This window comes from Diplotaxodon limnothrissa, linkage group LG19 (genome assembly GCF_057381915.1).
Source record: "Diplotaxodon limnothrissa isolate DT_005_m linkage group LG19, D_limnothrissa_male_GT1.1, whole genome shotgun sequence".
NCBI lineage: Eukaryota > Metazoa > Chordata > Actinopteri > Cichliformes > Cichlidae > Diplotaxodon > Diplotaxodon limnothrissa.
Window position 1 is genome coordinate 30,800,445 of NC_140614.1, and position 21,748 is coordinate 30,822,192.

The window sequence follows — 21,748 nt, forward strand, 5'->3', positions numbered from 1 at the left end:
TAAGTTAATAACATCTCACTCTCTTAGTTTACAATTACATAAATATTGCCGTAAGCCATAATGGTAAGCAAAGATCTGCTGGAACTTGTCATACAATTATAGTACTCTGGTCTGTAGACTTTGGGGAAGTGCGCTGGACCACTCCTCTTTCAGTATCGTAAGATTTACGAGCCAAGAATGTTTCGAAAGGGCGGTACTTTTTACTTATTATTTGTAATGTGATGACATGTGGCCTTCGGTGTGCCACGAGTCTCAAAATGAACGCTCCTTAGCAGGCTGACTGTGACCCGCCCCCGCGAACCAGAAACAGCAGATTCTCTGTGACGGATAGCGCAGAAGAAAGCCGGGTTGGAGCTGCCCTGGGAAGGCAGGAGTGTGCTGGTGTCAACGCAGAGCAACGCCATTTCACTACTAGCTAAGGGAACAGCAAACTGAAGCTACAGGTATTTCTAGCGGCTGTTTCTGGAAATCTTCTATTCGTTTCTTGTGAAAAAAGCTGCTCATCCCGTACTTAGCACAGCTTAGCTCTTCACGTAGGCCTGGGAACGGCCCTCAGGACTTTAACGGAAGGATGGGGACGGGTCAGAGATTTCAAGAGACACGGAGGCTAGGATCTGAGGAGGAATGAGGCCCGTGTGGGCAAATGTCCACCCCTCCAGAGAGTGTGAAAGAGAGTCAAAGTATTTCGGCTAACATTTGTGTGGTCAGTTCTGTCGCCTCTGTACTAATTGGATTGGGCAGCTAAGGCTAGTGCCTTGCTGTCGTTAGTTTGCTAGTTAGCTAGCCCATTCATAGTGTTGAGCTATAGCCACCTAGTCGAACTTAAAAAGTGGTGACGGCTCTTTTCGCTCATGGATTTATACACAGTAGCAACTGTTTATGACCGTGGCCGGAACACAGTTAATGTCCAGCAGTTGGACATTATTGCTCGTCATTCTGGGAAGTCATCTTTGTGACATGTGTTGTCTTTTCTTTCGTTTTCGAGGTTTATTTGAGTATGACGTGTGATAAATGACCTAGCTGGGCTAGCTTAGGCCACTTCTGCTTTTTCTGTGATTACATGCTGCGATCATTGACAGTGTTCCTCTAAGTGTAAGAATAGCTGCCATTGCTGACTAGTCAGCACAAGGCCCACGATGCTACGTGTGGCATGACCTAGCATGCTGGGACATTTAGGGCTCAGCTGGTAAATGTTGAGGTGACTCGGGGCTATATCACCAAGTTTAGGTGCTGGCAAGCACAATAAAAAGGGATTATAATGGGGTTAGCGACCAAACACGTTACTGTTGAAAAGTGAGACTTTGTTAAACTGACTTTTACTCACTAAGTAAACACAAAACTAAAGTACGTCTCTGAAGGAGCTTGAGATTTCTTCCAAGACCTCACTGCCCCTATTTTAAAAAGCCTTTAGGGTTATGCCTCAGCTCCCTCTCTCTTTTGATGAAAGCATTGTTAGCTTTGCTTTACAACAGTGCTCGTTTTAGTTTCTTTGAGGTCTGTCTGTAGATGGGTTCTAATTTGAAGTGTTTTACTGTTGACATACTTTCCTGGATAAAGCCTGACAGGCAGGATCATATCCTTGCAGATAACCTTTTTGTTAATGTTTTCTAATAAAACCAAAACCACAGTCACTGTGTACTTTGGTACTTTCTGTAGTTTATTGCCAGAAGATTGATAAAGATGAATGTCAGTATTCAGAGAGAGCCAACTTCCATTTGACTTAACAATAAATCTAAGGTAGATTATTTTAATTGCCTGACTATCAGACTCTTTGTGAGTAAAAGGTGTTGTTGGTGAATATGATATTTCTTAAATTTTAAGAATAAAACAACATATTACAACAGTCTAGCTAATCTATGCAATTATTATAAATCAGAATACAGACACAAAACATGTAAATAAAATACAAATGACATGTAGGGATGAGGTTGATATAATGGCATCTCATTTGAAGGGCAAAAAAACCCCCCACGCTCAAGAGTTTACTTTATTAGACAATGGTGGAGGAAGTAGAAAAAACAGTGGTCCATTTTTAACCCCCCATTTGTTTGTGGTTTGTGCTCCTCTTTTCTGTCTTCTTACCCATTTACTCTCCAAATGGTAGGGCCTGTAAATTGCCCCTTCCTGACCCTAGTACTGCCAGATGTCACTTCCTGTTGAAAAGCAGGTCTTCTTTCCCACTGTCGCCAAGTGCTTACTCAGGGAAGACCATCTAATCATTGGAATTTCCCCTCTAATAATAAAGTCTTTGTCTTGAAGTGACTGTTGCTGTAACCCTGTACTAAACTTGAATTGAAAATGGCGCACTCTAAAGAAGCAATTTTCTTTTCATTACAAAGATGTTCTTCATCATTTCAAAGTAATTATAACATTAAAACATAAAGGTAAAGTGACTGCTAGTGCACCTCCTACAGTTTGTCGTGAACATTGACTTGCTGCTAGAAATAAAAAATCCTGCAGATACAGTCGTTACAGTCATAACGATTATATGAATTTATTATGTTATTACCACTTAATTACATTTTGTAACACATTTTCATTTGGCCGTCTCCCCACCATTCTACTGTAGGTTTGATCCAGAAAAATAGTTTTCATTTTTCATAGTGTTTATTAAACTTACATTGGCTATATAATGTATTGTAGAGAAACTGCACACTTGCTAAAAAAGCTCAATTTTTCTGTAGTGTCCTGGACTATAGATGTGTTTTAAAATGACTTGTTGCCTATTATACATTTATTATGTATGCATGGCCTGATTTTCAATTACTCTCTGTATTGCTTTTTGGATCTGATAGTTATCAGGAGTTGTCTCTGTGTCCATGTCTGCCAAAATCAAGAGGGCTGGCCAGCCAAGTGGTTAGATTCCGGGGAGCCAATAACCCGGGAGGGCTTTGTCCTGCGGGCTCATTTTGATGCTGGAACAAGCCTCAGGCCGTACAAAAAAAATCTCATGTACCTTCCAGTCTGAGGCTAGGGACTCAAAGCAACCAAGCCTCATACCTTCATACTGCTTACCCCACCCACACTTTAAATACCAGGAAGAAACGCGGAGTTATTTTGGCACATAATGTACTCTGGCATGGGAGTGTCCTCTAATATGCAATCAGCAATTTCCTGATCTAGCAGCAACTGAAAGTTAATGATTTTATTTACACTAGAAACTTGTGTTTGTAGTACATAGTTTAAAAGGGCTTCTTTATGTTTTGACCTTTTTTTAATATATAAAACCTGCAGTGTGTTCCAGGTAGTTAATGCTTGGGGCAGTCTAATCCAGAACTGTGAAATATATTTTTGGTTTTTAAGTGTTTCTTATTGGTTCAAGTGTAAAGCTTTAACGCTGAATGAATGGCACATTTTCTAATGAGGTCACAGATAAGATACCTGTACAAAAGACCAGCACAGAGTAAAATCTCTTATAAAGACCACATCTTGGTGCATGCTTTCACAGATATGTCTTTGCACACCGTTTATGTTTTCTGTGAGTGTGAAGGAATTCAGTCCTTGGGTTGGTTGAATAAGACAGCCATTTTCAATCAATTATTAAGATGAGACAATCTGATGTATTTGAGTCAAAGTAAAAGTAAAAATGTTATATAATAAAAACTGGACCCAAAAAAAAATGTTTCAAAGATGTTACATAATGGGGAGCTCGTAGTTTGTTCACAGGAAAGGCGTGCTGTTTCAAAGACAAACAATTTTTCAAAATTGGATCAAATAGTAGTCATAATGAGCCTGATGTGTTTTTATGCGCTGCGTGTAATGGGAAAGGTTGGGCGAGGCAGGGAGGGGAGAAGGGAGTGAAACAGTATCAACATTATACTAAGCCTGCCAGTCCACAGGAAGCCCTGCAGTGGAAAGTTATTCTTAAATGTATTATCATGGGTAATCTGCTTAATCCAAATTACTAAAGACGTCTGCTCTACAACAGTGACTCCTACGCTGTATTGCTGCCACAAATCTTGAGTATAGTGGGATTGTGTCGCACTTCAGGTCACTCACTGTCGCTGCCACTCTGCATTGTTAGACACAATACTGCTGCCGTCACCCAGGGCTTAACTTACCCCCACTGTCAAAACACGGTGGTTTAATTTTTGTGATAAGTCGCCGTTTTGCACGTGGTGTCATTGTGTGTTGATTTGCAAGAGGTACTTTGCAGCAATGTTGTAAAATGGTTCGTTATTTATTTATTTTTAGTAAAGTTGCTGCCATTGCTGGAAATTTGCAAAGGATGTGACAAAAACATCTTATCGGGGCGATTAAAGTGAAAAAGATATGAACTAGGGAGGAAAAACTGGAGCCTAAAGGGGAAATTTAGGGGGGAAAATGCCAGTTTGTGCTAGTTTATTCTTGCTGCATAGCCTTGAGGAGTCAGCTCAAACTCACCACATAGTTCCTAGAAATATCTTTGGCAGATGCAAAGCTGATGATGTCTTAGGACCACTTGACTCTGTAAACTCTGTTTGGGGTGGAAGAACATCATCTTCTTTTGGCTTTATGCAGGCGGGGGCCGAACTGCAGCTGCAGCAGATCTCATCCTGTGACACTTGGACGTAGGTGTATTTTTGCCCCTTGCAAATCCGGTCCGATATGAGTTTAGAATAACCACCGTGTCATTCTTGTGGGGGCTGAAAGAGGGAGGTGACTATTTAAGACACCGTGAGCCATTTTCTTTTTAGCCTAGTTGCCTTTCTAATGATCTTGACCTATTTGGTCCCCTTTTAAACCAGGGCAAACAAAGTTGAGTCTCACAGTCAGTGTTTTAGGCACAGGCGTGTCTCTCTGTACACAAGTTACACATGTGTACATACGTTAAGCTGTGTGGCTGGGGGACTGTCTTCTAATTGGATCATATTGCTAAGAGGGGGCAGGGTGTGAAGAAGAAGAATCTCCTCTCCTACCTTCTCAGCATTACTGGTGTGCTTACACTCCGGCCCCTATGTACACCTATCATAATCAATTTCCACTCATGAACTCTGCCTAGAGAATCAGGTCTGAACACTGTTCTGAGGTCTATAACCAAAGAGTTTGTGTAAAGATGCATGCAGTTTCAGGGTCTGAATAGTGAATTCAGTGTCCAAGTGAATTAAACCGGGATTCTTTTCTGTTTTCAAAAAGATGTCAGTTTGCAAGGAGATCTATAGCTCTGTCCTTCACTCTCCTGTCTGTGAGCTCAGTAAGCAGTTTCCTGTTGAGTCTGTTTTTGCAGTTGCAAGTTTCAAATCTTTGTGAATGCAGCATGTTGTTCATTCTGCGTATTCTAGTCCCCATTAAAATCAAAAGGCAGATAAACTGGGATATTTTTTTACAGTGTGACTGAAAAAGCGCTAGCCTGTGAGAATGCAATTTCTTAGCCTTTGTGAGGGATCCACCCTTCACTTGTCACATTCAGCCATCACTCTGGCTCCTGTGACTGAAACTTAATATGCTCGCTGAGAGACCAGCCAGACTTGTTAGATGGAAAGCAGCGGCAAGCTGACTGAGTGTATAAATCTCATTATATCAGTTTCAATGTTTGAGCAGTTTATCCCCTCAGGATCTGCTATTTAGCTGTCTTTATCAGTCTATTAGACTTTATCTATTAAAATTTCAAACCAATATTAAGTGTAAATTGAACAAGATAAGTTTCCTAAACTAAGCTTGGTTTTGTTTTTCTTGGGTTATTGTCCACTTTCAGAATGGCGGTGGATATCTACGACTCTCAGTACCTGCTCATCCTGGCCCCTTCACTGGTCATCGCCCTCATGTTCCTCTTCTTCTGGCTTTTCATGAAAGAAACCTCCTACGATGAGGTGCTTGCTAAGCAGAAGCGTGACCTCAAGTTGCCACCAAGCAAGCCAGACCCCCGTAAAAAGAATGAAAAGAAGAAGAGCAAGAAGAAGGAGAGCTCCAGTGGGGGAAGCGGCGGAGGAACCGGAGGTGGGGGGGAGTCAGAGGAGGATTTGCGGGATTTCGATGTGGCTGAAGGTGCCAACAGCTCCACTGTGGAGGTAGAGGAGGAACCTGTGTCAGCTGCTACCCCTGATCCTGCTCTACCTACACCCACTCCCTACGTGCCTGTTTCGGTGTCACCAGAGGCTCCTACTGGTCTGAGAGAGAGAAAGAAGAAGGAGAAGAAGGCTGCCAAAGCTGCTGCTGCCGCCGCCGCCGCTGCTGCTTCCGCTACCGCCGCCACCACAGTTTCTCCCTCTGAGGAGCCAGAAGTGAACGGCTCCAAGCCAGTCAGCTGCAAGACAGAGGCACCATTGGCTGCAAGCAAACAGTCCAGCACACCCTCACCGAAACGTGAGGTTCAGGTCCAGATCCAAGCTGTTCAGGCTCCCGTTCAAGCTCAGACACCTCCCCAGATTTCTGGGAAAAAGAAGGAAAAGAAGAAACAAAAAGTGGAGTCTGGTTAGTAACCAAGGGTAATGTTTAAAATGGTTGCAGTTTTGTTTTTTGGGGGTTTTTTTTGAAAAAACATGAGAACTGCAAGTAGCAGTTTCATTTGGTTAGTATTTGTTTGAAATTACAGCAGTTGTGGTGAAATTGAGAAGATATATTGCTGTAGTTGCTACTTTCTCAAGTTCGGATATTTGTGCCAGTAACTTTAATGATAATCGAGCATTCTTATTTAATCAATCAAGGCAACCTGAGAAGGTTTTCTGAACTTGCCGTCCTGTCTTTCCAGCAGATGAGCAGCATACAGAGGTTAAAGTGGAGCAGGCCCCAGCTACTGTCAAGAAAGAAGCTCCCATTGTGGCTGAAACCAAAGTTTTAGATGGTGCAACTCAAAGCGTGACCAGTGGCAAAAAGAAGAATTCTGCCAAGAAGCAGAAAACTGATCATGGTAATGATGATAAAATATTGCATTATTAATTAATAACATTAAATTTGAAGAATTTGGCTCTATTAAGACTCTAAAGACAAAATCTAATAAAGAGTATTTTCTGAAATCCAGTTGATGAAGCCCATATTTTGCCAGACTCAGCAGCTTCTGCTAACCACCAGACAGCCCATAACGATGACGCACCATCCAAAGGGTCTGGCAAGAAGCAGAAAAACGAGACTGATAAGGGTAAGAGGTGAAAGCGTGGGTTTTTAATCCCAAAATATTTGTAAGCCCTTTTAAACTCAGTTTCTCGTTTTTGCTGGCCTTAACAGAGAACACAGAGGTGAAACTGAAGGAGCTGCTCTCCGGTCTGTCCAGCCTGGCTCTGTCAGATGCAGAGGCCGTCAGTGTGATGGCTCTACTGCGAGAGAAGAGCCCTAATGCCGTGGACGCCTGGCACAAGGTGAGAGATTAATAAGAGATAAGCTGAATTGGGTGCTGTCACAAACAACATTCCACACTGTTTGCATTTGGCAGGCCACCCAGTGTTTGTAGTTGGACTTTCTATGCCTTCTTTTAAAATGTGTTCTCTTTCGCTGACAGTCCTCAACTAGGCCTGACCCGACTGCCCAGGAAAGGGAAAAGCTTCTGACAACTCTGCAGGAGGAGGCCTCCATTGCCAAAGACAAAGTGAAACAGCTCAGTCAGGTCTAGAGTCCAATCTTTTTCTTTCTTTTTTTTTTTTGTTCCCCCTAATGATTGTGACATGACTGATTTCCTTCCAACTTAATCTCTGTAATGCTGGAATAATTCCGCTTGGTTCAGTAAAATGCTTAATTTATCTTCATACTTTGCTTCAGGAGCTGCAAGTTGAGAAGCAGAAGACAAACAGGGTGGAATCAATGATGAGGGAGCAACGCGCAGCGATGGAGAAAGAACTGGGCAGTATGCAGGTCAAAGCACAGGGCACCTACCAAGAGCTCCAGACAATGCAAATAAAGGTGAAGCCTTACATTTCAACTATTTTCAGTACAGCAAGTACTGGCTTGTATTATACTTGATAACACTTGGGTAACTGCTAGTGTTGTTTAAGAAATGAGGAATTTCAAAAATATGAAGAAAAAAACTTCTGGCAGCTTCTTTGGCACTCCAGAGAGAGTTGGTGAAGACTCAGTACTGTTAATTGTGTGTAGTTTCAGCAGGTGAGGGAGCAGCTGGAAGGCCAGATCAGTCGATTGCAGCAAGAGAACAGCATCCTGAGGGACGCAGTCAGCTCCGCCACCAACCAGATGGAGAGCAAGTCAGTGTTACACAGCTGTTCACGCTCCCTAGAGTTCCATACATCTCTCATGCTCAGCGTAGTGAAGCATAGTGATTCCAGCTATCTCTCTTAGTCACCTCATTGTCTTTTTACCTTATCTTTCGTTACACAATAGTCTAAGCTATTTGTAGAATGCTTCTGCTGCAATTTCCCATACATATCCCTTAACAAACGCATTTTCGTGTCATGTACGTGTGCTTGATAGGAATTCGGCCGAACTAAACAAGTTGCGTTCCGAGTATGCCGGCCTGATGAAAGAGCTATCAGACAGCAACAGCAAGCTGCAGCAGGAGGAGCACCAGAGGAAGTCACTGGAGGTCAGCTACAAGCAGAACGTGTCCCAGCTGGAGGTACGCTAATCCAGATGCACAGCGTGTTTATTTAGCCTGTGCTTCAGTTTCCCCAGCTGAGACAAAAATGAACCGAGTTGTGCAAAACCTGGTCATGCTTCAAATCTGGTTAGCGGGTGTGGCAGCATTACTCGGGAAATGGGAGGAGGTTGTAGTGGAAGTCCCGGTGAGGGTTATGGGAAACAGAACCTGAGCTGGAAGGATTTTTGTTGCCTTTGGAAGCAGGAATGTTTGAGGCTTTGTGCTGTGTATAAACAACACTTTTCTTGCTAGACACTCAGATGAGCCTTTCCCGGCTTGTCGCAGACCACGATCATAAGATGGAGATTTAAATTGCTGGCTCGACACAAACAAGTCTTGGCAAAGAGCCTTAGTGCGAGAATTACACTGTGTAGAAAAAAATCAGAGAAAGAATCTGCACATAAGCCTCTAGATATTCTAATGGATTTCATAAAGTTTTAATTTCCTCTGCAAAATTTATACGATCGCTCAATTCCAATGAAAATGTATGGAAGGAAGGTGTTCACAGAGTTTGTATCTGTCTCCAGGCACAGCTGCAGGATGCTAAGCGCCGCTGGGAGGAGCTGCAAAACTTTATCCACAGTGTCAATGCCGAAAGAGAGAAAATTCAGACCTCCAAACAAGGTGATAAAACATAACATTGCACCAAACAAAAGTTTTAATTCTTGTGAACCCTAAAAAAAAAAAATGATGGTGGCTCAGTGACGGCTGTCGTGTGGTTGCAGAGCTCCACAATCAGCTGCTGGCAGTTGAGGCTGAGATGAGCAACAAGAACAAGGAGATCCAGACTCTACACAGCAGCCTGACTGAAGCTGTGGTCTCCAAGGACCGGCTGGAACAGAAAGTGAGGGAGCTGATGGAAATGTCCAAGCACAGTATGCAGGACGACTCGCTCCAGGCCCGAGTTCAGGTGTGCTCACAACTCGCAGTGCCAAACCTGCAGCAAGAAAAATGAAACTGTTATTGTAGTTACATGGAATGATATCAAAATGGATGTGAATGATCTTATAGTCCTCAACCTAATGCTCACTAATGACTTGTGTTTAACAGGAACTTATGAATGAGAACAAAAGTCTTCAGGTCCAGATCTCTACGCAGGTAAATGGGTCAACTTCACACACTTATCATTTAAAGTCAATATGGGATGAGTACCTAGATGGCTCTGTGTGTGTGTGTGTGAGAGAGAGAGAATGTAGGCTAATGACATTTCTGTTTGATATCTAGGCCACTCATGTCTCCCACATTGAGGAGCTGCAAAAGCTGTAAGAAGATTTTATCTTCTCAGATATTGTGGATCACATTCCAGGCTGTATCACTGAGCTATATTTCATCTTTCCCTGTGTTGTTGTTGTTTTTCTTTTTTGCCTAGTCTGGCTGAAAAAGAGCTGCAGCGAAAAAGTCTGGAGGATTCTCTAAATGCTGAGAGGAGCAGTGGGGCTAGTAGAGAAACTAACATGCAGGTATTTTCAGAAGAGCACTTCACTACAGCTTCTCTTACTAACATTGTACCAGTTCATTAGTTTGCAGGAATGTGTTGCTGTGTTGAGTGGAAATGTAGTTTTGAAGTCCTCTTCCCCACGGGAAGAGGGCATGCTCAGATTTGCAGATATTTTGGGTTCAGATGACAAATTGATTTAATGCACTTCCTGGTATTGTAAACCTAAGACAGAATTAGGAATTCTTTATAATTTCCAAGTGATTGCACAGTATGTCAGATCCTCCACTGTCTTGGCATAATAAGTGTCGCCTGCATTCATCTGCAGGCCTTGCACAATGAGAACATGTCACTGAAGGCAGAGATTCAGAATCTGCAGGCACAGATTTCTGATCAGGTTAGTTGTGTTGCTTTGCTTTACTGTTTAAGAAAAAAAATCCACTATATGTTGGTGTGGGTTTTTTGTTTGTTTGTTTGAGAGGTTGTTTTTCATTTAAAACAATCTACTTTTGGATGTCCTCTTGCAGACTGCATCCCAGCTGGCTTTGGACCAGTTCCAGAAGAGGTGGGTATGAGAACTGGAGCACATTTTAAATACATCAGCGTCTTAATCTGTCTATGAAATAAATGATCCATAATTCTTTGAACAGTGTCCGGGAGAAGGAGGAAAACATGAAAACTGTAGAGGGCCTGTTGGAGAAAGGGTTGATTGAGGTGGCCAACAAAGAGGAGGAGCTTAAGGTATCTGTTTTCTCTAAAAGACACAATCAAAACATGCTGGCTCATATAAACATATTTATCTGACCACAGCTTCCCCTAAGTGACTCTGCATAATACTGTTGGCCTGCTAACCACAATCTTTAATTGATATGAAGTCTTAAACTAATTTGTTTCCCCTAATATAGACTGCAAGGAAAGAGAATGAGTCACTTCAACAAGAAATTGAGGACCTTAAGAAAAAGATGGATAAACAGGTGGGTTCTAAAATGATTATTAAGAAGTATTTCCTGAATTTTTGATTCCTATTCTGTATATATTTTTTTTCCTTTTTTCTTCCCTCTAACTAAAGGTGTCTTCAGAGCTGATGGTGGAAGAACTCCAGAGCAAGTAAGATCAATAAAGTTTATTTTGATTATTTAGTACAAAGGTTTAGTTCCAACCATATCCTATTCATGAAAACAAAGGCTACTACTGACTCTGTAAGCATATAAAAAAACGAATTCCCCCTGGCAGTCCAGGACACTCCTAAGACACACCCCTCATAGTAGCTCTTTCAACATCCATTCCCATTGGAACAAGAGGCTGTCTATTGTTGAATGTCCTCTCATTGTTGATATTGTGAAGATAAGCAGATTTCACAGGCTTTACAATATAATGACCCTTATTTTATTGTGCTTCAAAGGATCCAAGAAAAGGAAACAAAGCTGAAAATGGTGGAGGAAAGTCTACAGGCAGCACAAGACAGCAGCTCGGCCAGAGAGAAGACAGTTGAGGTGCAGCCCTTTCCTTGTATCAGTATAAACAGTTTGGCAGATTTCAAAAGACCCTTTCTTCACATTGTTCTTCAGTGTTGTCCTTGTTTGGGCTCTTGTCTGAATCAGTTTTTGTCTCACAGGCTCTGGAGCAGCAGTTGGCTGCCTTGCAGGCAGAGATGGAGCAGCTGAGACAGAAGGAGACAGCAGAAGCGCTGACCAGCTCTGCTACTCAGCTCCAAGAACTCCAGGCTCAGTGAGTTAAATCAGCACCTCAGTGTAAGCTCCCTACGCACACGCCTTTCAAATCCGACTTTTGATGACCAACATTTGACCAACAGGCTGGTGGGAAAGGACCAGAAGATCCAGACACTACAGAGTGAGCTGGAGGCAAGGACGAAGGAGCTAAGCGAGAAGATTCAGCAGGTACAGCAACAGTGCTCATGTTACACATTTTCTGGCTAAAATCATCCAGATGTCATTTGAGGAGGGGGGGGCTCTCTTTACTATGTTAAAGGTTGTCGTCATGCTATAGCTTCTTTATTTGGCTGTTCCTATTTTAGTGTCATGAGATATTCAGTGCTGGTTTTCATTGTCTGTTTCTCTCCCGCACATATAGCAGTCCCACACGGTAGTGCCAAGCCCTGAGCTCCTTACAGCGTGAGTAGTATTGAATGGCATATCAAAACAATACCAACGCTGTTTTATTTTTTAGGCCTGTTTACTGTATTGTACCGGAAGTGTGATCAGTTTTGTAATGTGTGGTTCTGCTGTTTTCTGTCAGGTTGTCAGAGAAGGAGAAACAGGTCTCCATTCTGCAGGCTGAGCTGGCTGAGCTGAGGAACACCGTAAACCTTCAAAGGAAGAAGAATGATGTAGGTTTCACATAGCAATGACCTGAACTGTGGAATGGCACAGGTCAAACCCTATGAGCAATCAGCCCTGCCCATTGTGTTTCACAAAGCACTCCCCCCACAGTGTTGCACACTGCATATATTCATTCTGCCTATTGTTGTCTGCCACTCGCTTTTTGTTCATTTTAAATAGTGCTTTTTTTCCTTGTTTTGTTTGTTTTAAACCAAATACACATTTTTCTTCAGCTCAGGTTGTGTATGTAACACGATTACACACACATCAGTTCAGTGTCTGTTTTGGATTGCTTAAGCTGAGCATTGCATAAGAGGGCTTCCAGCCTACTCTTGTTGTGCTCGCCGCTGGCCATGACTGTTTCAGCAAGCCTGTTTGTGCTTGTGGGTGATTCAGAGCATTAGAAACTCGTCTCTCTTATTTTTGAGAGAGGTTTATTTAATCTGAGAAGCATATAAACATATTTGTATTATTATATGCACACTATAGTTGAAGACACTTATTTTAATTAGAAATAAAACGAATATTTTTTTACTAAATATACCTGTGCAGGCTGTGCATGTTGTTTTAAACCACACATGGTGTCAGAGTAGGACTATCAAGACTTTTTGTTTTTTACATATTTTTAGCTAGTGGAGCATGGATGAGAAATGCCTTTGGTTCGTTTTGTTACTCTACCAGTCTTTATTTGAGGGTCACTGAATGCATTCCCCCCCCCCGAGGCTGAACTGAAAGTAGTATCTCTCTGGAACTGACCAAAACAGGAGCTTCGGGAGAAAAACTGGAGTGCAATGGAAGCTCTGTCAGCCACCGAGTCCATGCTTCAAGGGAAACTCAGCAAAGCTGTCAAGGTTCGACACCTCACCTCAGTCTGCTTCACTCTAGTTCCAATCTGATGCATCCCCCTCCGAAACGCTGTGTTTTGCCATAATCGACCCAGTGAAATTTCTTTTCTGCCATCATCCATAACAACGCTGCATACTCATTTACCTTCACTCCTCCCGCTCTGTTGTTTGGCCTCAACTTTTTAATTGGCTGTTTTTGAGCTGTTGAACTACAGTAATCTGCTCCCCCTCGGGCATCTCCGACTTTATTTAACAAATATTGGCCTCTTAAGTGTGTATACATAACTTTCCTTGACGCTTTTAAGTGTAAGAGGTTTATTTTTTCCTTTCCTTACCCAAAGCTTAGGTCGATGCTTGGAAATGAGTGTGCAGTGACTTAGAAATTCACTAGATGTCATTAGATTGAGATTCATTGTAATCATTTGCAGCTTCCTGTCGTCTCTCTGTCATGTGGCATGCTTTGTGACATTGTACTGTTAAGCTCACCAGTTAATCAAAGAAAATCTGTTTAATTCAAATCTAGTCCTTTTTTCCCTTTTTGTATAAGAGAAGTGTTAACATTCAAAGCTTGTAATGAATATGCAGCAGTCCTCTAATGTTTCTCAATGCTCTGTTCTCACAACTGAAACATCTTTGTTCTCTATCAGGGTGAACAAAGTGCAACTAAATCAGCTGTTCTTTTCATGCATTTCTACTTCATGTAGAGTTTGCTCCCAGATAGCTGTGCTATTAAGAGTTACAGTAACGTTTATTTCAGTCATCCTCCTACATTAGGTGAGGGTACATGCCGAACTATCTGCACAGCAGCTGCTCTCCTGCCATTTGAGTACAGTAGAAAGCACCTTCTCGCGCCTGAGCCAGGGAGTTCCTTGGCAGCTGTTGTGTGCTATCGGTGCATGCTGGTTGGTTGTATTCAGCTCCACACTCTGTGTCAAAGCTGTCTTGTGACAGCGTGTTAATGCAAACAGTGGTTAGACAGCCAGCTGGCTCGTGTATGGCATGCGTTCCCCCTTTCAGACCTCAGAGTTGATGGTGTGTTATTAGAGGACTGATCAGTACTTTTTGTTTGTTGGCGAGTATCAAGGTAAATTTGTGAACACAAATGAGAGATGCTCTGAATCTGATGTGACACATGGCCTAGCTGTGGTCCATTGATGCTTATGGTTTCTCAGAGTAAATGGAACTGGGAGTGAGATTTTTGTCCTTTGATAACGAGCTGGCATTATAAAATTTGTGGGATTTTGATTGAAGCAGTCTGATCACTGGTTTGAAACAGATTGATGGGGGTTAAGAGAAAGTTGGTGGTTATATTTGCTTGGATGACCACTGGACCTTGTCATCGAAAATATCTTAAGTATTTAAACAGTCATTTGTTAATCTCCTCTTCTCTTTTTATTCCTTTACAATTTGCTCCCTACCTTCTAGGAGAACCAGACAGCGCTGGCTGTATGTCAGGCTGAGTGCCGAGATGTTCTGCACAGACTTCTGCCACATGTGCCTCTGCCTTCTGAACAGGTATGAGAGGAAACATTTACCTCTATGCTAAATGCATTTTTACACTACAGCTACATGTTTTGTGGTTGATGTTTACTTCATTTTTCCACCTTAATTGTCCTGTAGAACCATCAAGAATGGCTCCAAAGATTTGAAAGGGCAGCAGGTGAAAACTCAGCTCCACAATCCAGCCCTGGATCAGGAGACTCGGAGGTAAATTTGGAAAAAATGCAAAGTTGAACATCATTCCTTTTTCAAATGAGTCCATCAGTAAGTACGATCCACTTTCTAGGAACTGGCTGAGAAACTGAAAGAAGCTGAGGAAACTCAAAGGGTTCTACAGAAAGACTGTGAGACGTACAAGAAGGTTTTGGCAGAGACAGTAAGAGTTATTTTTATTTTGCTTTTGGGTTTGTTTGTTTGGGGGGGTTCTATTTTTTTTTTTTTAGGGGGGTGAGGGAGTTGCCATCAGTTGCCATTATGGCAGCACAGTGATCTCCCTTCCAAATGGAGCTGTCATTTCTGTTGTGTCCACAGGAGGGCATCCTGCAGCGCCTCCAGAACAGTGTGGAGCAGGAGGAGTCTCGCTGGAGGGTGAAGCTGGAGCTATCGCAAGCAGAACAAAGAGAGGTATGGATTCAGGTTTAGCAAGAGATAAAACTCCAAAATGCACAGTCACTGAAGTGAAATATTGAGAGTTCTCTCTCACTGGATCGTTCTTCTTTCTTTGATCTCAGATGAGCCAGAAAGTCGCAGCTTTGGAGCAAGAGGTCGAGAGACTAACTGATGAAGCAGAGTTGGAAAATGTCAGTAAACCAAACACACAAAAAGTCTACAATGTACACTCGCAAATGTCCTGTTAGAGCGGCTGTCATTTGTATCTCTGCTCATCTGTTGTGCTCTGTAGCTGAGAAGAGAAAAACAGCACTTGGAGTCTGAGTTGGAGAGGGCAGAGCGCGAGAGTGCCACTTATGTGACAGAAGTCAGAGAGGTGAGCAGAAACTGGACTCCTTCAGTCATGTTTAACCTCTTGAGGTGAACGTGCGACCTCTGTGTAACAGTTGAGCTGTTTTCACACATGCACCTTTACCCTGAACATTTGCAGAGAGCACCCAACAGAGGTTGCGTTGAGACTGCAAATGTTATATGCAGTCTGATTGGACATTAGACTACAGAGATGGCAGTTTAAGTCTTTGTAATGTCGGATCGCACTGATGTGTGGTTAGCACAGGTAACATCCTGGTGCATTCACCACTAGCTAGTGAATGTCATGTGCAAGGCTCTACCCACACAGCCCCCTCACTTTAAAAAGACTTAAGTATTTCCATGAGTGCAAATGTGTCCAATTTAGGCTATTTCAGCATTTTCTGCTCTGTGCTACATCTGAGAAACGGATAACTGTGAGAAATATCCCAAATTAAGTCTTGAAATTGTCCAAAGTTCATGTGTGAAAACTGCTCCATGTGTGGTGTTTTGTGGCATCCCACCGTTTGTTTATTCTGGGAATATAAAGTTCACACAGCACAGGTTTTTGTTTTGTGTGAATTTAATCACTTATGAATCTGGTTATCTGCAGTCATGCACAACTGGTTCCCTCTGCTTCATTTATGACCTTTTTTTTTTTAGCTGTGGATGCCTTATGACTGCATAAACTGTGTGCTGGTAGTGCTGACCTGGTTCACCTATGACAGACCCACATTAAACAAAACCCTGTCAAACTCAATTTCAGCTCAAAGATCTGTTGACTGAATTGCAGACCAGACTTGATGGCTCATATACAGAGGCTATCAGACAGAATGAGGAGCTGACTTTGGTAAGCGTTGCTCACCCTCTAGCTAGAGCTCCTTTAAATCTTAGCCTTTATTGCACTCAGCAGTGGCGCGACACTGACTGCAACAGAACGGGGTTCTCTATCTACTGCAAAACTGTGGGTCATCATTCACAAACTCTGTAGATTTGGACTTGTATGGTGGAGTCATGAATAAGATTTGGGGGGGGGGGGGATTTCCAGCTTCTGAGTGATGACTCACCTTTACTTTGAGTTATAATACTAACTCTTCTTTTTCTGCACCTGCACTCTACTTGTGTCTAACAAATGGCTTGCTAATTAAAAATCTTCTTTCTCTGCCAGGCCAAAAGTATGCCCCCTCTTTGTCTATCACTTATAATTTAACTTCTCTGATGCCTTCAGGCAAGCCTTGCGTCTGTTTTGTCTGATAGTCACTGAATGTCTTCGGTGGTCATGAATCTTTAGTAGTTTTAAGCAATATTTTGGCTGTGTTCACTTCAACAATAGCACTATAAGAATGACGATCACGTTGCTATGTGGTTCATACCAATTGGTGTGCATTCCTTCTGTTCTTGTGTTAAGTGATTGACATAATGACTGGATTTATCTTACAGTTGTGGAAAAACTGAGACAGAAATGTGCAAAGTCTGGAAAGTTATCAGTGATACAGTCATTTCTTCTGAAGTACACACGAAGTATTGCAATGTCTGATAAAATTTAGGGAATTACTTTATTACTTAAACAGGACTTCCTGGATTATGATTCATCCTCTCAGCTTGTACCAAAAAGCCCACATGAGCTTAGTGCTATTTTTGGTTTGAACATTGTCTAAGCAGGCCCAGGGAAAAAATGAAATCTGTGCAAATGTTGAACTGTTTAATGTAGTTATGTTGGCAGGAGGATTTGTATATGTTCTGAAAAACTAGAAGCGGGACTCAAAGGCCAGGTCAACAGTGCAAAATATCTAAATGTCTGGTTTCTTTCCAGCTGAAAACCCAGCTCACTGAGACGCTGTCGAAGCTGGAGGCAGAAGAAAATGAGAGGCAAAAAGTGGCTGGTGACCTGTATAAGGTAACGGGAATGATCTGGATTTCATTACACTTCTGATAAAGGTCAAACTGCCAGCCACAATGCTAACAAGCGGAAATTGCTGTCCCTTCATGCAGGCCCAACAGTCTGTTGATCTGATCCAAGGGGAGCTCTCAAAAGTGACAGACAATGCTGATGACTTGATCGAGAACAGCAGTCTGTCATCACAAAGAGTAAGGGCAGTTTGAGTGTTGTAACACTGTTGTGACACCAAATGTTTATGTAGTGACATCTGATCCTTTTAATGTCATGTTAAGACCAAAAAATTGTGTTTGTGACAGGAGGAGATTGACAGAAACGAGAAAATGACTGCAGGATTGGGTCAGACAGTCACCGAACTGCAGCAGCTGCTACAAACTGTCAGCCGGCAACTCACTAAGAGACAGGAGGGGGTGAGGCCTTTTGATCGTGCGCTTTGTTATTCACAATTGGGTATCATACTCCTGTCTTTCCTCTTGCCAATGAAGATTAAACTTTGCAATTGAATGTTTGTGCTTTCCCTCAGGAGGCTGATAAAGATCTGCCCAAGGTATAGTGAGACCCCCACGCAGCCACCCTGACTGTATTACAGAGACCACCTTTGACTTTCGGTCTCATCCTGACCACATCACAGCATACTGTCACACCCAGCCACTTCCTCCGTTTCAACCTCTATCACTGCACTTGTACTGTAGGCAGCCTCAAACTGACTCTGGCCAAAACGCTGGCAAACCACTCCCAGACTCACTGCTGGCCACAGAGGAGCAGGCAGAGGTTACAGTTAACTCCAGGCACTATACCAAAATACACACTATTCCACTCCCACCACATTCCTCTTCTTTTAGCAACAATGCCAGTTAATTTTTATTCTAAACTTAATGACATCCAGCATAATTTAAACTATGTGGAAACCATTCCTCTGTTTTAAATTGCTTGTATTTTTCACTGAAATCCTTTTGAGTACTGCAGTAGTTTTGTTGTTATTTGTGTTAAGAGAGGGCAGTGATACGAATTTCCAACTCGACTAAACAAACTTTGGTTTTTCAGTCCTTTTCTTCTTAACTTAAAGATATGTAGTGTTTAAATGTATCAGTTAGGACCTGCTGAAATACACTGTTGTTGATCTGTTTTCCTCCTGATCAGAAAACTATCCAACTGTGCATCCATTATGCATTTATTCATTCATAGCTCCATGTTATACCTTGGCTCAGTACTGGGTGGGAGAAGGGAGATCAGAAGAGGTCTCAGCATATCTGAAGGGTCACTACGTGACTGTAACTATGGAGATGCATGGACAAATTGTACTCAAGTCTGTACTGTAGCTCCAAACAGAAGGGAGTGTGTGTGACCCTGGCTGTGTACGGCCAGGTCAACAGTGTAGGGGTTTTTAATCCTACTGCAACTACTCTAGGAATAAGCGTCCCATATCATCTGTAATCAGCACTCGCTATATTGTTGCTAAGATCATTAACACTGAAGATTTTGTTCTTTTTGTAACGGGTGATGTTAATAAAAGGGATGCTTGATAAATCTGTTCAGCCTCCTGTGCTGCTTCCCCCCCCCCCCCCCCTTCTACCAATGCACTTCCCTCTTCTCGCCACAGTGGGGCAGCATATAACCTAAGTTGGAACTTGAATTGATTTTGTTTATAGCCTTAACAATCCTGAACATGGGGAAAGGAAAAGTCAAAGCTTCTGTTAATGGTGCGATTGCTAGCAGGTAAATTCAGCATGACAATGCAGAATAAACATGTCCATCATGCAGAGGCGTTATTCTGGGTAAGTGTTTTTGTATAATAGTAAAAAAGCTTGATATTGCGTGCCCTCAATAATGGAACATTTGGGGTGTGACCAGGTTCCTGTGATAGTAACATGCTGTATAATCCCTCACTATGGGACACTTTTTCTGCTTTGTGTGAGGCTTACAAATTCTATCAGCGGTACAACTCTTATGAAAGAACTAGTAGCTAAAATCTAGAACCTACCAAGGATGACACCTGTAATGCTGGAAAGTACCACTCTACTGTGATCATTTGAAAGTGAAATTTTACTATTCTACTTGAGCCCTTATAAAGGCACAAAGGCCTGGGTGTATTCTTTCTAAATTTTCCATATTTTCTTTGCCACCTCCGGCTTTTTATTTTTGACAAAAGGATAAATCTGCATGCGACTAGACATGACTTGACTGTGACTTCTCTTCGCAGAAAGCTCTTGCTCTCATCTTTTGCATGTTAAAAGGCCTTTAAAACAACAGGACTGTTGTGCTGCCTGGAGGAGGGGTGCGGGTCAGATCAGGAACACAGGCAACATGGAATCAGCACATTCCTCACATTCTCCCACACTGTCATGCTCCAGTCAGCTGACTGGAGGTCTAGCTGTTGCCTTCATGGAAACCTCGCGAACAAATATGCTTCACAGCATCTTTGATATGCTTGTTAAACTGGATCGCGCAGGAAGCACCTTTCACAGCCTGTTGTTGCAGACTGCTTAACCATGTGTGCACAACTGACTGCAAAGTGGGTATTTCCTACTATACAGTCATTTGCTTACACGCCTAAAAATGTACACGTTTGATAGTATATCTAAAATGAGGGATATTTTCTACAGTTCCGCCATTGTAATCAATATGATGTCCTTTGTGTGGAAATTGCAGAGATTTTAAAATGTCATAAATCTGAGGTTTCACTTTGTCAGACACATGCTCATTGTTTTCAAAGTCAAAAGTCAAAGTCAACTTTATTGTCAATTCTGCCACATGTACAGGACATACAGAGAATAGAAACTACGTTACTCTCAATCCCTAGATAAAATAGCAAATCACCTCTTGCATAGAGATGCTATCACGTAAAGCCTGCCAAAGAGCAGTGAGGAAGTTGACAGGGGCCTTGTGTTTCCTTTGCTAACACTCATACCCTCAATTGTGCAATTTAGTTTGTTGCAGTACGCCTCTGCTCTGCATGCTTCTTGCTTGCTAACGCTTGACTCCTCCCCCTAAACACAGATTTACACTCATACTACACCAGCACAGCTCCAGAAAAGCAGCCCACTCCCTGCATCTGCTCCCTATCAGTGTGGTATGTGGTAGAAAGCTTTTGATCCCCCCCCTGAAAAAAAAAAAATCTGTGTATGTATTTCTGTGGGTATGCATGTGGGAACGTGAATCAGACAGACACAGAAACGACCATAGAGCTCTATTACAAAGACAATGGCGGATGAAAGCAAAGAGAAAGGAGACAGTGACACAAAAAAGGAGTAAACATTCATTATACCCACAGCATTAAGATCAGTCCCTGGCCCTTGTAGTTCCAGGCCAAATGCAGCTTGATCCCTATGCACAAATGCCGAAGAAGCTGATGTTAATCCGTGCTATCAGTGGCACCATTAAAGGGATTCAACAAATGCCAACTATTTGACTTGTAATGCTTACAAATGCACAATACTCTGTCTTATTGTGGTGAAGTTTAAATTTGTTGTTCGTGAGGGTGGGGAGGCTTTTTCCCCCCTTCCGGCTCCTGTATTCCCTGACTACCTTTTGTTTTCTGTAGGTGTTATTGCACTTTGAAACTGGACACCAGTTCAAATAGAAGGCCATTACTGCAGAGGCAACAGGGCTGAAGCAGTAATAGCACCTCCAGCCATGCAGATTCCTGTTAAACAAGACAGAGCCATTAAAGCGTGGAGGAGACTGCTAGACAAAAGTGGCACTTTCACCAGAAAAGCATGAGGGGGAAAAAAAAGTGAATGTGTGATGTACTAAAAGAGGTGTTACTAGAGGCTGAGAGGTTCTTAGTAGCGTCACGTGTGGACATTTGGATAAATTAGATTTCTGAGTCAGTCTCAGAAAAGCAATTAGCCAAATTACTAGGCCTTGGTGTTATTATTTGACAAATGCGCATCAGCCAGTTGACTGACATTACAGAATGAAATAAGCATGCACTCATGGACCGGAAGCCAACAAAAGGCTTCATGCTGAAAACAGAGACAAAAATGAGCAATGGTGTGGTGAAAATAAAACCTCGAGGCATGCACATCCGTAGTGATGTCATTAAGTTGCACAATCAATCACATGCATTAGCCAGCTGCAATAAAGTCATAATCAAATAACACAAGATCCTAAGGGGTTACCAGCAAAATTACAAAATCCGATTTCACAATTTATTTTTTTTCACACACTCGCTGAAAATGTACCAGGAGGATTCTGAATAGTTTTTTTTAAAAAACCATGTCTTTTCCCACTTTTGATATCCCGTCCTCGGTAGGCATAACTACTGCACTCATA

The 21,748-nt window shown here is 42.3% G+C and overlaps 1 protein-coding gene across 5 annotated transcripts; it reads left to right on the plus strand.

Moving 5' to 3' along the window:
• Positions 1-321: 321 nt before the first annotated feature.
• Positions 322-18,981, plus strand: ktn1 (kinectin 1). 5 transcript variants are annotated; one of them, XM_085343720.1, is made up of 36 exons: positions 322-443; positions 5,675-6,390; positions 6,668-6,826; positions 6,938-7,054; positions 7,141-7,271; positions 7,412-7,516; positions 7,669-7,809; positions 8,002-8,108; positions 8,335-8,479; positions 9,028-9,124; positions 9,226-9,410; positions 9,551-9,598; positions 9,725-9,762; positions 9,870-9,960; positions 10,264-10,332; positions 10,463-10,500; positions 10,586-10,676; positions 10,841-10,909; positions 11,005-11,042; positions 11,338-11,428; positions 11,551-11,663; positions 11,749-11,833; positions 12,027-12,067; positions 12,192-12,282; positions 13,039-13,125; positions 14,545-14,634; positions 14,740-14,826; positions 14,906-14,995; positions 15,151-15,243; positions 15,351-15,419; positions 15,521-15,604; positions 16,343-16,426; positions 17,390-17,473; positions 17,569-17,664; positions 17,773-17,883; positions 17,997-18,981. In XM_085343720.1, exons 2-36 carry the CDS (start codon positions 5,676-5,678, stop codon positions 18,024-18,026), a joined length of 3,810 nt encoding a protein of 1,269 aa, XP_085199846.1. In that variant the 5' UTR covers positions 322-443; position 5,675; the 3' UTR covers positions 18,027-18,981. The 5 variants fall into 5 exon arrangements, with proteins under 5 accessions (XP_085199846.1, XP_085199848.1, XP_085199847.1 ...); XM_085343722.1 differs by having other exon boundaries at positions 6,962-7,054; XM_085343721.1 differs by having other exon boundaries at positions 6,671-6,826.
• The last annotated feature ends 2,767 nt before the right edge of the window (positions 18,982-21,748 follow it).

Bases quoted from the DNA above. Each gene is read 5' to 3' on its own strand.
- ktn1 (XM_085343720.1), top strand. From the start codon at position 5,676: ATGGCGGTGGATATCTACGACTCTCAGTACCTGCTCATCCTGGCCCCT. The intron at 7,810-8,001 runs GTGAAGCCTTAC...AATTGTGTGTAG, and splicing joins TCCAGACAATGCAAATAAAG to TTTCAGCAGGTGAGGGAGCA. The intron at 11,043-11,337 runs GTAAGATCAATA...TGTGCTTCAAAG, and splicing joins GTGGAAGAACTCCAGAGCAA to GATCCAAGAAAAGGAAACAA.